The 15198-nt window shown below is 42.8% G+C and overlaps 2 protein-coding genes across 7 annotated transcripts in view; one reads left to right on the top strand and one right to left on the bottom strand.

Moving 5' to 3' along the window:
* LOC144132767 (sperm-specific sodium:proton exchanger-like) overlaps positions 1–2910 on the top strand; it is a 289947-nt gene extending 287037 nt beyond the window's left edge. For all 6 annotated transcript variants that reach the window (XM_077665414.1, XM_077665411.1, XM_077665413.1 and 3 more), the window contains exon 25: positions 255–2910. In XM_077665414.1, coding sequence (XP_077521540.1) covers positions 255–413 — 159 coding nt within the window. In that variant the 3' untranslated portion in view covers positions 414–2910. The remainder of the gene's footprint in view (positions 1–254) is intronic.
* A 2722-nt stretch (positions 2911–5632) lies between these two features.
* On the bottom strand, positions 5633–15191 carry Polr1C (RNA polymerase I and III subunit C). The gene is made up of 11 exons (XM_077665417.1): positions 14984–15191; positions 14794–14865; positions 14525–14632; positions 14305–14437; positions 13603–13719; positions 13450–13499; positions 13254–13319; positions 11628–11694; positions 10725–10847; positions 9451–9567; positions 5633–5832 (listed from the first exon to the last, which is right to left on the bottom strand). The coding sequence occupies exons 1-11, from the start codon at positions 15041–15043 to the stop codon at positions 5711–5713; spliced, it is 1035 nt and encodes a 344-aa protein (XP_077521543.1). The 5' UTR covers positions 15044–15191; the 3' UTR covers positions 5633–5710.
* Between the last annotated feature and the right edge of the window lie 7 nt (positions 15192–15198).

Raw genomic sequence — 15198 nt, 5'->3', positions numbered from 1 at the left:
AGTGAAATGTTTGAAAAATATTGCAACTTGCTTGAAACTTTTGCATCTCTTAAGCATGTCAAAAATCAACACATGCATTTTATACTTGGAGCAAGGCAAAGTGGAAAGGGATGTGTTCACTGAAAAGTAATGTGAAATGTTTTTCTCTCTGTTTCTCAAGTTTCGTTTCACATGGATCACATCAACTGAAACTTGCTATTGGATGTTCTCCTCGCAACCAACCATTTCCTTGACCCCTGCACCTTCTTCTGCAGGAAAACTTGGGCTCCAAGACACCCGAAACACAGAGCAGGGCTAGCACAAAGAGCAAAGACAGCAATGCCAGCAAGGAGAGCAGTGCTGGCAAGGACAGCAACCCAAGCAATGGCTCAACAAGGAAGTCTGTGCCTGAGATTGTGTTTAGCCACTTTTGAGCAGTTGAGAGACAATGCGTGGAGGCTTACAAGTGCAAGTGGACCAAGTGGCACAAGCGTCGAGTTGCTGTGCCGCAAATGAGGAGACATGTTGCCTTGTAGGTGCCAGTGACACCAAAAGGCAATGGTGAGCCTGGATGGAGTTGGTGACAACACTCAAAGACTCTATGTGGCTACGTACAAACACTTGCTGACTCTCAAGTGCAGTTCACTGGCTTCATCAGCTTCATGAATGTACAAGACACTACTGCAGTGATCACCAGCAATGGAAGTGGACAGTGTGGTTACATGCGGTATTGAAGAGTTGCTCAGCACAGCTGGCGATAGGAACTGTTTAATGACCTAGTCATGGTCGGGAGATGACTTGCAGACTAAATATCATAGACTAAATATCATCAGCTAGAAGGGAGTCTGCAAGGCATAATACAAAGCTAAGAAATTGTTTCCAACACATCACTAACAGTTTGGCCATAGTACTCTATTGCTTTGGTGGAATCTGCTTCAAGCGATTATGCCTATCCCTTGCAGCGTGGACAAGTACAGTGATGGCTGGGATAGATAGCCGCTCTGATGGAAAGCTTCAACTGTCCACCATTGGGTGGCAGCACATGTATTGCTGCTTGCTTTTTGAGGCCTTTGGGCACGAGGTGCTAGACTTTACTTTCCGTTTCCCCTTCGACTCCCGTTAACCTCCTGCAAAAAAACAGTGAGGTAGTCAACTGAACATTACACCTGCTCAACCTACCTGCCTTTAATTTACTTCACAGTTTCCTACAGCGAGACAGTTGGGCAGGGTCAGAGCATTGCTTAAGCATCTCGCAACACGATGGACAAATTATCGTCTCTCAAAGGTGCGAATGCGAGATGGCTGCCACGGCTGCCCCATCTCTGTATTGACAGACTTACTGAAAAGGCCATTATGTGAAAACCTCAAGCAAGTAACTCACATTAAGAGATTTATGATGATGCATCTTTCCAGTACCATTCATTCATAGAATGCTGATAGACATACAGATGGCTCAGCCGAAAATTGTACCGGCCAAACTGCTTAGAAGAGAGAGAGAAAACTTTATTTTGCATCCCAGGTCCTGGACACGTTGAAGTGGGTGAGTTGAGGCTGCAGCTTGGTGCAGTGTGATGATTACCCAACACATGGGTGCTTAGAAGAGCTGTAGCTGATGCATGTGCCAAGTAACTCCAGCACTTGCGCACCTCACATGGACAAACTTATGACACCAGCAGCACACATTATGATGCAAGCTGCGTGTTCTTTTTGTTCATTGCATTCCCATAGCACACGCACACTTCAGAAGCAACACGTCAAAGCATATATGAAAGATACATCGACAATCAGCAGCCGCAAGTGGATGTGGCTTGTTCACATGGTGGAAGGAGTGCACGTTTAGGCATAGTAAAAGAAAAGTGGGCATAACTTTTTGCTGGTTGTACAAAAGGCCTGGACTAGGTGCCATAGTTTCCATTGAACGGAACTGTACATGTAGCTAGATTTCAGACTGGTCTTTGGTATAGCAGCACACAGCACCAGTGAGGTCACACACATGTTCTTGAAGGGGCCCTGAGAAACATTCTTCAAACCTTAATATAAGGGGGAACGAAAGGAACATCTGACACATTAAAGTACTTTTCAGAAAGCATTGTTACAAAAAAAGAACATTGGCTAACAGACCATGAGTAGAGTTTGGGTGTCTGAACAGTTTCCTTTCTGCTTCCCCCTTTCCACTAAGGTCTACTGCTGAACTTGAGAGCCCTGCGCTGCTCAAAGTGGCAACACTGCTAGTCTGAACACACTTTAATGAATGGAACAGTGTCCTCTAACCTTGTTTTGAAGCAGTCAAAAAGCTGCCCATTAATTAGAATTGCACTGTCATAACAATTACAGTGAATTTGGAATGCTGAGGAAAGTGCTCCAGCTACTTTCACGAATGAATGGGGAACCACCATGTACGATCAAACACACTGAGCAGGCAGTGTTTGAAACAGTGCAGCAATTGATACAAAGCAACGTACACAAACAAATGCTGCAGCAAAGCCGAATGTCATGCTACACGAAAGTGAAAGTATGTCTACATTAATTGCTTGAGGATAGGGCCTCTGTTTCCTCCTCATCCTTGGCTCTTCCAGGCCCAGTCAGCTGAATTACAGCATCAGAACATGTGCCCAGCTCATCGGAGGCAAAGCAGAACTTTGTGAAGAGTTGCCACTAGCATACAATAGGGCATGTTAGCTTTCTGGTCACTTTGTGAGCTATTGTGCCATGAGCTTTGCCACTAAACATCCTTACTGAACGTGCTCGAAGAGCGTCTCAGGACCCCTTCATGGTTATTGTTCTCAAGTCCTTGTTTCTCTTTGTAACATATCTTGTTAAGTTTGGTTGTCTTGCTAATTTTGTTACTTGTTTCTTGTTCGCGTTATATGTGCCTGCAGTATATGAAATGATGCTCGTTGTACTTATTAAACTATATATTATACAAATGTTCGCAAGATTTTTTATGTGCGACTTTTGCGAACTGAATGTGAACATCTTTGACAAAAGGACATCTAGATGAGTTTACATCTTTGACCAAAGGAGATCTCATTGAGTTTGTAACATAAAGAAGATACAGGCACCATATAAGGATTGAATACGAAAAAAACCATAATTTCGGGACCAACTCGGTCCCCTCTTCAGTCACCCGTGAAGAGACGGAATTGGTCATGAAACATTGGGATTTGATTTTCAACTGTTGCAACTGTATCGTTCATTTCAACATGCTTACTCAGAAAACTGAATGTGATGGTAGGTACCTGCTCTTACGACGCACCATCTAGCTGTTTTTTTTTTCTAACCTCTGAAATGGTCTGCAATGAAGCACTTAAAAATTTCACAAATATTATACATCAGCATCAATCAAAAATGTTTCAAATTTTGTTTCATAAAAAAGAATACCTGGAGCAGTCTCCTGCCAAGTGAATTTGTGTGAAAATTGTGCTACATCAGGCTACTTGGTAACAGCAAGCTACAAAGCAAAATTTATAATGTACAACAGTGTACAGTGTACAAAGATAGTTTGGCTGCCAAACATAATACATAAAAGGCTCCCACACTGAAATTCTAAAAACCCTGAGCAGTGTTTGCACGTACAGACAATGCTAAACGTGCACTATGCGAAAGCTACCGTAAAAACCGGAATATAGGTCAAACTTTTTTTCAAAAAACCATGGTGAAAAGTCGACCCCCGTCTTATATACCGGTCATTGGCGGAAAAAATACGGAAGTCTTGCAACAATGGGTGGCTGAAGTCAACAGCCTCCATCACCATCGCCATCAGCAGCAGTGCCGCCATTTTGCGTTTCAGTAGATGCAAAGCGGAAGCTAACGGCAATTTACCGTCGGCTTCAAGAAAAACACGATTGAGTACGAGGAAGCTCACGGGAACCTGGCGGCACAGCGCGAATTTGGAGTATCCGAAAAGAGCATTCAGTACTAGCGGAGGCAGAAGCTGCGTATTACAACTTGCAGCAACCAGAAGAAAACATCATTTCGTGGGCAGACCGTAGTGTATCGAGAATGGGAAGGAAACGTTGCGCTGCGAGCAAGATCGCTGCCTGTGACTGCTTAATGCATCCGCGTGAAAGCGGCAGAGATCGCGCGTGCCTCAAGACTCACGAGGGCGCAATTCAAAGGCTCGCCATCCTGGTTGCGGCGATTCATGAAGAGGAGGGCTTTGCTCTACGGCGCCGTACTTGCCTGTGCCAGAAACAAACACGCGGGCCGATTGGTGCGCGATATTGTTGAAAAATTTGCCGGGTGTGCATACAAGCACCATTTAAATGAAATTAAATACTGTCACCATTGTGCAACCTCTCGAGTCGCATTTGTTTCAAAGTAAGGATGTCTTTCGGTACTTTTCCCATTGAAAAAGATTTTTCATTTTTAGAGTTGGTTAGTTAGGGGGTCGGCCTATATTCCGGTCCGACCTATAGTCCGGTTTTTACGGTAGTTGCTGTGGGTCGTCACTGCTGCACATCAGATGGATTTATAACTAATTATGATCGAATCAGGAAAGTACTTATCCAAACTTGGTATTGAAAAAGCAAAACTGTATACCACCCCTGCGTCAAATTCCAGTGCTAATAAGTAAGCAGTTTAACCGAGAGAACCATTTTGTAGACACACGTTTATGCAGCAATTGTCTACACAGAACTAAAGCAATAAAAAAAATGGTGGAAATATAGGTTACGGATGCTAATAATTGCACGAGACCATTCCAGTCACATTGCGTGAATGTAACTCATAGCGAGATACTAGCAAATAATGGCAGCAAATAACAAGCTATAGATAATGACAGTAGCCTTCACACAATAGGAATTTGTGAACTTGCCAGTTTACAAGAATGTCTCCTTAATTTTAGAATTTTACAAAATAAAAAGGCACGATTTCACAGGTTGGTGTGGTTGCAGGTGAGTTGCGTAAAAGTAAAATCTGCACAATGAGATGTGAAAGCAACCATAAGCTCCTGACCAGCTAACAATGTCAGTTGGGCCAAAGAAGAATGCATCTAGCATAATGGACACTAATACAGTAGTTTCAGTGTGTGCGAGGCTTAAGGTTCACTCGGAATTTATTTTGCAGCTTCTTGAAGCAAGTGTAGCTGCCCTATAGCATAATGCAGACAACTCTCGTTAATTATTAAAGCTGACATTTGGTGCAATCAACCTCTCTTAATTTAACTCCACATAACTGAACAAATTTCATTTTCCTTTGAGTTCATTGTCAAGCTATGACAAAACTAACTTGCCAGAGAACAGTTTTTCTTGCCTTGCTGCTGGCATCTTGCGAGTAGGTCTTTGCTGCTTTATTCATGTATCCTAGCCTAGTGAATGACTGATGATGAGCCTTTTGAAAGAGATTTTCAGCCTTATTTTTCCATCCCCAACTACATGGAAGGGCCACCAACCACATTTTCACACACTTGTAACACCACTGTCTAAACCAGTACAAGCTACAGTAGGTGCTTGTTAATCCGAACCTGCTTTATTCGAACTCCTATTTTATTTGAACTGGCCCTCTGCTCCCAATAACATCAAGCGTATCAAATGCTCCCTTTAATTCAAATTCCACACAATTCGAACATATTTTTGGTTCCCTGCGAGTTCGTATTAATATTGAGAGTCCATTGTATTGTACCGCAGCTTGCAAACGTAAACAGACACCTGTATCAGCATCACTGCCCGTTTATTGCAACTTGATGAATATAAATGGTTGAAATGAGCTTTGCAATGGTTTTGACAAGAAATCAGCCGTGAACTTGCACGTGTTCCAGCTCGTCGAGGAACATCTGGCACTTGGCCATAAGAACCTTGATGGCCTCTGTGACAAGTAAGTCTGGAGCGTAGGCGCCCGTAGATTCCACCGAAACTGAAATATGGAACAAAGAGAGTCGCTTGTTTCATTACACTATGTTGTAGCATTTTCTGGAGCATAAATGATTAGAGGTTATCAGGGTAAAGAAGTGCTTGTTTTGAAAACTAGGTACTCAATTTTCTTCTAAAAGCTACAGCTCATTTAAATTGTCAGCGTCCTTCATGAATTTTAAAAATTAGAATGAGGCTCGTGACCAAATCAATTGTTCACTTGTTAACTCACTTCATGAAACAGTAGGCTGGCAAATACATGTTAATCAACAAGCAACAATGGATTGTGAACATTCCGACTAAACTGTAAAATTAGTCACAAACTACGGCTTATTTTTATTCAACATTTTGGAAGACAGGAAAAATAAAGACAAAAATGCAAGAAAACAAAAAGTGAAGCATGCAGAACTGAAGAAGTAACTTCCTGCCAATTATTACGACAATGAGTGCAGCACGAAGACTTAAATCAGAGGTGGGTGAGAAAAAATTAGATGAAACAATTTTACATAAGGGGGAAGTGGGGAAACAGGAGCTTGGAACTTGATTTTTGAAAACAGAAGTGAACTTAATATTCGGTACTAATGTCTACGGACTGCTTAACCACCTAACAGGCATTTTTTTTTTTAATGGTACCAAAGCGGTCATTTAGTACCTAAGATACCATTTGTCGGCAAACCAAAAAAAATGCTTTGGACAAGCTCTACTCGCCTTTAGCCAAACACAGAGTGCTCGGAAATACACAAGCCAGATCCCGAAAAGACAGAGGTACAGAGGACAAAGTACTTTTCATCCCACAGAATGCAGAGTTTATATTCCACAATCCTGAATTTCATGCACATCTAAAAAGGACCAATCAACAGTCGTCTGTGTCGTTGCACATGCCAGCGTAAGCAGTCATTCCCTAGAGGTCAGTAGGTGATTCTGCCACCACGCTTGTGCCAAGTGCCATCTATTATGCCCGAAATTCTGCCATCGATTCTTCCTCAAACGATGGCAGAGATATGAAGAAAATGAAGCACCTGGGCACACATGCCACACTGTCTTCAACATCAAATCAAAGCTAAATCTCAAACACCAAACCTCAGTTAAAGAGGTCGCGCAGAAATGATCCTTGACTCTTTCCCGCCACCTTGTGTTTGTTGTCGGGCTCATTTCCTGAAGCACTGTTTAAAATGTTTATCACAGGGTGTACAGTTTCAGCTTTATACAGTTACCTAGACAGAAGACACTGATACTGCAATCAATCATCCACCTCTGGGATGCCTGGAAGTGTGAAGTCTGCATTTCAATTGGCCAGTGTTTAGCTGGAAATATGTATCCGTCAGGAAAAATATAGCTTTTGGCAAATCAAAGCATTAAAGAGTGCTTTTTGTATTTTGTAGCACACCTAAGATCAAGTGCTCACATGAACAAAATATAGTAAATAAGCAAAAAATGTTTGATTTCAAGAAATTTCATTCACGCCAAATGAGAGCCCGGTGTCATCGTTCCCTAAAATTTTGAAACCACAGCAATGGCTTTAAGACATATTGAGTTCAAGCATACTGTACCTGCATTTTAAACTAAATTGGTTAGAATGCATAATTACCAGAACTTGGCTGCATGAACTAAGGCAGAGCCATATCTCTTCAGTCAAATCCACATCTTAAATTAAACATTAACCAACCAAAATATACAAAGTTTACCATTTCCAGGTGTCCTCTTGATGGATGTATTATTCAAATAATGAATTCAAACTGACAGGAGCACTATTTTCCCTCTATGCAATTTTTGTCAACTCTAATCCACAAGCTGTCCTCCAAGTTCTGCTAGCCCACAATTAAGAATGGCCAGACTCATCGCCTCTCTGAAGGTTGCCATGAACATGAGCGTGACAGGTCATGAATTCAGCTTCAAAATACACGGCCAGGTGCTTATGCCAAGTGTCAACAAAACTCCATCAAGTGAACCACTAACAGTTGCTGGCGTAAAATCCACGCAAGGCGCACAAGTTGAAAGCGAGACATCAATGTGGTGCGTCTAGAGGACATTTTAAGGGCAATGGTGCTTAAGATATGCAATGTTCACTTCAGACAGCAGGGCAATTTTTATTCGCTCAAGATCATTGAATAACTGTATGCCTTCAGCCCACATTGCCATTTCCTCTTTATGTGTTTTGGATGAAGGAAATGGGCTCTCAGAAGAGTTTGTCAAAACAAGCTACTACTAGTGTCCGCATGATGGAATGTACGCATGGTGGAGATGTGGCAACGAAACGAGCACAGTCATATGTGCATGATGTAGGCACAATGTGTGCTGAGCTGCTAGCTATGTCAACCCCAACATCAAAGGCCACTTCTTGGTGAAACTGAGCAGTGATACTCAATTGTGAAGGAACCTTTGGATGGAAAAATTAATGGAACAAAATTACGCTTTCTATAATGTAGAATAAACTCTCAAGTTTTGCGTTTCACTTTGAAAAACCATCACTGAAACAGCCTACCGTACTCTGAAAACTGTTCGTGCATGGAAAAATTTGCTGCATTCTATGTTACGGTTGCCGTATTAACTTGAATGTAACACGAGTTTTTTCCCATATTTTTTCCCCTTAAAGTCCACCCTCTCGTTATAATCGAATACCGCACTTCGATTGGCTTAAAGCAGTGCCGCGGTGCATCCATATCAAGCAATCAGCTTGGTTTCGGTTTCTGCAGTTTTGCGATCTTATGCTGGCAACATGGGTACCACAGAAGACAAATCCTCATCCATCCAAAGTCAAAGTGTTGCTCTGTCATTTTTTGTGTTTGTTGCGACCTCGCGCTCAGTTCGTCATTGCATCGTGTTCTTGTGGCGTCGCTCGCGGTGTATTGATTCAGTGTGCACGATGGCAATGCGTCGTGCTCAGTACGACGGTCGTTTTAAGACAAAAGCGATCCTGTTAGCTGGAAAGGTCGGGAATTCTGCGGCAGCTCAAAGACTTGACCTCAACGAGTCAACCATCCGCGGATGGCGGCTGCAGCGGGAGGGGCTATTTAATTGTGCACCCGACCACAAAGGATTGCCACGGCCATCACGTCGAGCTGCAGAAAAAAGTGGCGGACTTAATTATCGAGCAGCACAGCCGTCTCATGGGGGTCACTGTCGAGCTGATCCGTTGGAAAGTTAGACATTGTTCGGGAGATGGGAAGTTCAGAGCATCTCGTGGATGGTCCCAAACGTTCATGAAGAGAAATGGTTTCTCTCTGCGGCGAACAACATCGATGCGGCAGAAGTCACCGGGAGACTTCGATAGCTAAAAGGACTCCGTTTACAAGAACTCGGCCTCCTAACACGAGGAAGATGAATAAACATGTTGGCCACGATGTCTATTAAAGGTACTTTGTTTTGCGTCCTTAAGCCTCTCGCTACATTCGTGATTTTATTTGTTCCCGGTGGGCAGCATGTAAAGTCACCCCTGGCGTTACATTCGTGGTCACGTTACATTCGAGTAAATACGGTAGTTGAAAGGACATTGGAAATAACTTGCTGTGGCAGATATTTCGAAGCAGCGCTGTTTGTAACAATGCAGATTCACTGCACGAAGAAGAGAAAAGTGAGAAAGAAAAGGTTGACAGAAAACAATGGCAAAAGAGAAGCAACTCACAGATGAAGTGGTCTTTGACCCGCGTCAGCTCAACGGCATCCTTGAGGTCGTCGAACCTGAACACGTTACGGCTGCAAGTGTCAATCCTTGCATTGGCCACCCTGGCCGCCTTGTGACCTGTGGCAGTGCAAAACGCATGGAACAAAGTGTCACCAAGGAATTAAAGCAGCAGACACCAAATTTTTTATTTCTTGTCTTTTTTTTGTTGTTTGGAATGATGTTCGTTACATTAGTAAACATGAATCACCATGTGTAATTTGCCTGTGCCTAGTAAATGATTGGGAAGGGGGTAACATTATATATGTATATATATCTGGCTTATCACTTATATGTACATGACAAAAATATGCAGCAAAATTTCTTCTCAGCCATTGTACAGCAAACATGTGATGTGCAGTAACCTTGGGCCTCAATGAGCAACTCATTCAGTGTGCTGACCAGTTTACAAAGCTCTCGTTCCATGAGAATCAAGGTAAAAATTCAAATGCATTTAGGTCTTTCTCCTGAAAATGAAAAATAAACTGGGATGCTTCCCCACAATCACTATTTTGCTATAGCTATAGAAAATTGCAGAGCAGGGGGCAGTAGCGAGTTAGGTGGGCAGGTGAGAGTAGGAAGTTTGCAGGGATAAGGTTTTAGTTTGGTTTTACAGGGTTTAACATCACAAAGCGATTCGGGCTATGAGGGACACCATAGTGAAGGTCTCCAGAAATTTTGACCACCCAGGGTTCTTTAACATGCACTGACATCGCACACGGGCCTCTAGCATTTCGCCTCCATCGAAATGCAACCGCCGTGGCCGGGATCAAACCCACATCTTTCGGGTCAGCAGCCAAGTACCCACAACCACTGAGCCACCGTGACGGCGTTTCCAGGGATAAGGTGGCTGCAGCTGACACAGGATAGGGTTAGAGCGATACGGCCTTTCCTTCAGTGGACATAGTTAGGGTCATGAAGATGGTGGTAGAAAATTGCATTGTGTTATGTTCCAAGCTACACAATTCTCGCATCATTACGTCTATTGCATCATAACATCTATTGCATCATTACAGACTACTCCATTAAAACAATGCTTACAGCATCATGGCACATCAGATGTAAGCAGAGCTTCTTGGACAGAGCACTTCATTTCATGGCTCTCATCAAAGCTAGTAAAACAGAGTGTTTCAATTTCATCTTTTACCACCCTCATCTAGAGTAGCTTGCAATGTAGACTATCCCGCAAACATCTGCAGTAGTCACTAGAGTTTGTCTCCTTCTCCAGCACAACTGACCATCTGGGGTTTCATCCAGTTCGATGACTCCATTGGAGAAGCAGGTTTGAAGCCGCTCCGCCTGTTCGTCAAGCACTGGTCTCAAAAGCCTTATCTCTGGCAGGAGGCGGTATGACGCTGTTGCTGCATGCAAAGAAAACCAGAAAACATGACAGGTGTCTCCGAAAAATCAGCAACACTCCAAAGATGCTTCGTGACTCAATCGCGGCCCCCCCAGTTTTGCATTCCCGGGCCTGTATTCTGGAAGTGTCTGCCAAGTGGGCGTGACTTCAACTAGGCATGTTTCTCTCGCTTTGAAAAATGGCTAACGTCCCCACCACCATGTAGAATTGCATTAGTGGCGTAGAAGCTCCCACTGCCTTCAAATCAATCACAGCCACCCATTCTTTATTCCAAATGCTTCAATATGATGGTGATGAATTTTTATGATACAAGGGCATCTGTGGCCAAAGAGCGCCATGGCGCAAGGCTTTTTCACCTACTCAAGATGGGGTCAATGACCGATATTCCTTGCATTTCATCCCAAAGAAGCTGAGCACCAGACCAGGCGAAAGCTTGTATGCACTGTATCACCAATGGGTACCCAGTGGCACTGGGGAAAGCTAGCCAAACTTTCTCGCATTCATTTTTCTTTTGCGACGAAAATTGCTTGTCCATGTTCAAGTATGCTTTTCCTCACCCCTTTTCTTTTTACTGCACTCTCTGAAGCTCACCTGTAAATCCTCCCTTAAAAATAAAAAGAAATGGACAATGGAATGGATAAATGGGCCTGCCCACAAGGCAGGTTCACTTCACTTTCCCCGTGGTGACTGGGCACCCAACACACATTCCCTCATTGGCTGCAAATCCACTCCCAAGGGCAAAGCCAGCTGAAGTAACTTGCACGCAAATGCAGCAACTTACCTACAGGTGAGAACTTCGCATGAACCTGGCCTGTGCCTTTCAGGCAGTGTAGCTTCAGGTCAATCTCCTGGGGAGATACGCAAACAAAAAGAATGTACACATGACATGTTCACAAACATGTATACAATGCTCAAGCCACAAAGAGTGCCCGGAAGTCCCCATACCACTTCCTATACACAGGAGCTACACGGAAAAGCCCTTGACTACATTCATCGCAAGATCATTTAAAATATACGTTGAAGTTCCTTATTGCAACGTAAGTAATCAAACAATGTAGCTGACAGTCAACTATACTTCAGCAAAATTTGATCTGGCATTTTCAGATAACTGGTGCCAGGCACTGCATAGCTTCAAAGCTGCCTGCTTACTTTATACTTGTGTGGCATAGTCCCAAATACAAAAACTTTGAGAAGAGGTTGCATTTTGAATCATTCAGAATGGTGCAGACCATGCACAACGCGCACCCCAAAAGGGATGGCAAAAGCCTTGCACAGCAGTCAGAGAATGGCCACACAGTAAGCATATTTTAAATCTTGAGTTATTACAGCACAGCCTAGTGTAGCAATAAATGTTTCCTTTTGTGTATGATATTTCCTGTATCTATGTTTAATTCTTACAGTAAATATTTAATAACTGCACCTCTAATCATTCTGATAATTTTTCAAGGTACAGCTAACAAGCTGCAGTACACTGTCTTGTGGTGTTAATAAGTGTGTTTTGCAGTCATTAAAACAAAAAAAAGTTGCAGTGTATCTGTAACTAAATATGTCACAGGTCTGCCTTTGACAATGTAATGTGTGCAGCTGCTTCAACGGACCCACCTGCCCATTTGCTGAGTGAACTCACTACGGACAAAAGTCCGTTCACACAGTTCCATGGAGAAAAAATGCATTCATGCAGTTCTTTAAAGAAAGCATGCTTTAAATGACGCATAAGATCAACACATATCAATACCGTGCAGGAGAATAATTAAATTTACATTTCAGGCTGAGCAAACTGGAACACAAATGAAATCAGGTCTATTAGCAAAGCATGCCATCGAACACTTTTCCAATAGATGACTGGCCAGAATTTGACAATACCCAAAATTTTTTCCATCACCACTATTATTATTATTCAAAGGTAATGAGTTAAGCGAGTTCCTAAATTATGTGCATTTAACTTTTGGAACATTCTTGGTATTTTTGTCTCCACACAAGCATTATTTTTAAAGGATTGTCATTCTTAATTTTAAATGTGCTCAGAACTGCAGTAGAATTGTTCAAAATGACCATAACAGCTGTGTTCACAGGCCCTAGCCAGAAAGTAATGGAACAGACATGGGGGGCAGTTTGGAGACGCACGATCAAAACAGATATACTTGAGTGCGAACAATTTCAGGCTGCCAAGCTTACGCAACTGCCAGTGATGGTTACAAGGTGCACGTGTAAGCTCTAGACCTTTAAAGGGCCTATACGAACTCCACCTGGCAGCCAAAAATGCGACTTGCAAAGAAATAAGTTTTTGTTTTTACAGAGAAAGTGCTGCACACAGTTAAAACATACCCTAACTTTATTTTTGTCAGCTTAAATTTCTTCACTGCAACGAAATAACTTAAACAATTATGGTAGCAAAAATATTTCTTACCTGGCCAGGCCTGAGCTTTGCGAGGATAATGTCATCATGAACAGGCTTTGGAGGCTTGTTCCCAAACTGCAGCATGTTTCGGAGAAAGGTATATGAAAAATTTCTGCTACACATTATGAGAAACATGGCTTCTACTCTGAGCACAACAAGCTTGAGTTTACAAGCTAAAAGGAGCAGCAAAGAAAAAAAAACTCACAATTTCCACTTGTGAGCCAAGAGGGTTCCATGTGAGGTGCTTTGTGTAAACTGAAAACATCAAAAGCAAGAAAAAACACTAACTGTTAAATTGTTCCTTCAATTCTTACGCATAAAAAACTGTGATGAAAGTAGGAGCCCATTAACAATTTACCAACGTGGTCCCTGTAAAGTTCATCAGGAACAGTCGCATCCTTCGGTGCATGTGGATTTTTGGTGCATTTGACCTTGAGTTCAAATTCAACCGTGTCTTCTGGTGAACCCTCACTCCCTGCAAAGCATAAAGTGCCAGGAATGCTCAATTCTTTTCTACATTCAGGCACAATTTTTCGTCAGAAGAAAATAGTAATCAGTCTAGATATGTAGCACAGGGTAAACCTCAGAGGCAAGACATTAGCAGAGAAAGTGTATCACAATGAGTAACTCTTTCAGTTTAATCTCATTTATGAACCATTTAAGCTTGCACATTAGTAAATTCCAAAAAAGGTCTGACTTCACCGACTGCCATCAGCGGCGTAAAGGCTGGGTGATATAAAAATTGATGTAGCTTTTTAAGCCAGATTTAAGATCTGAGTTTTGTGCCGATATGGCACAACCATATGTTTCAAACCAACATATTGTAATATTTTACATCACTGTGCCTTGATGCTACATCAATGAACGAAAACGCAAGTGTCAGTGAATATTGCTCAGTGGCACTAGCAGCACAGATGCTTTTCAGCAATTTTATTTGTGACAGAAAGATTTCCTAGGCTGCCTTGTCTATAAACAAAACTACATGCAATGTCTTGAGAATCAGAATGTTACACACAGCTATGTAAGTGCCTAGATTGCAGCCCCTGATTTCTTTACGCACCACTTTCCCTGTATTCAAACATCCTTGGGTCGATGTTGAAGGGCACGAGGCCGATGCGGTGAGCCAGGACTTCATCCTGAACGATGCTTGTGTTGTTGTACAGGTAAACCTTGTCGGGCGCCATCGTCGGTACCTGCAAGACGGGGGGGCACAAAAGCTTTGTTTGTGAATGTGAAAATACGCTCAACCAAGGCAAGAAGTGGATATCAAGGCTACGCACCTCTGCGAGCAGTATCCTGCGAATGGCATTTGCAATGGCTGGGTTGAGGCCGATCATGTCGAACTCCATAGCCGTATCGTCCAGGGAGACGATTCCAACCTTGAAGTGCTAAATGCATTAAAATAAGAAAGCCATTAACGCAGTTACACTAAATGCATGACATTTATTTTCACCAACAAAATTCACAAACGGCAAACACCGAATGCTTTTCCGAAGTCATGTAGTTATAAAAATGCAACGCAAATAAGCACCGGAATGAACCAACTCACTTTGGTGAACTTTCGAATATCCCAGCTGTCATCGACGCCCGGCCTCGCACCACAGTGATCGGAAGTTTCGGTCTGCGATGATTTTTAAAGGAGGTGACATGAGACACAAAAATTAGCCGTGTACCAGAGAACAGCAGCTACCAACAACACACAATCAAGCAATTCCGGTAATGCACATCCAATCACTCACATGAAGCAGGTCGTGCTCACGGAGATGAACGTGAGTTCGCATTCTTTCAACGTGCGTCATGGTTCACTGTTTTAGCAGTACCGACTGAGCTTCAGTTATGTAAGGCTGAGTCGACACACCAACAGGAAGAAATATTAAATAAGTTCACTGCCACTTTGCGCTCGCAAAACACGTGCGCATCGCAGCGTCCGTCTCGCTTGCCGCCGTCGCTAAGA

Source organism: Amblyomma americanum, chromosome 5 (assembly GCF_052857255.1).
Source record: "Amblyomma americanum isolate KBUSLIRL-KWMA chromosome 5, ASM5285725v1, whole genome shotgun sequence".
Taxonomy (NCBI): Eukaryota; Metazoa; Arthropoda; class Arachnida; order Ixodida; family Ixodidae; genus Amblyomma; species Amblyomma americanum.
This window is presented reverse-complemented; position numbering and strand designations above follow the sequence as displayed.

What these genes read in the sequence shown, in the direction of transcription:
- Polr1C (XM_077665417.1), bottom strand. Translation starts at nt 15,043, where the DNA reads ATGACGCACGTTGAAAGAATGCGAACTCACGTTCATCTCCGTGAGCAC. An exon ending in GTTTGAATACAGGGAAAGTG is followed by an intron (nt 13,720 to 14,304) that starts GTGCGTAAAGAA and finishes TATGCTTTGCAG; the next exon opens with GGAGTGAGGGTTCACCAGAA. An exon ending in CAAAGCTCAGGCCTGGCCAG is followed by an intron (nt 11,695 to 13,253) that starts GTAAGAAATATT and finishes GTATCTCCCCAG; the next exon opens with GAGATTGACCTGAAGCTACA.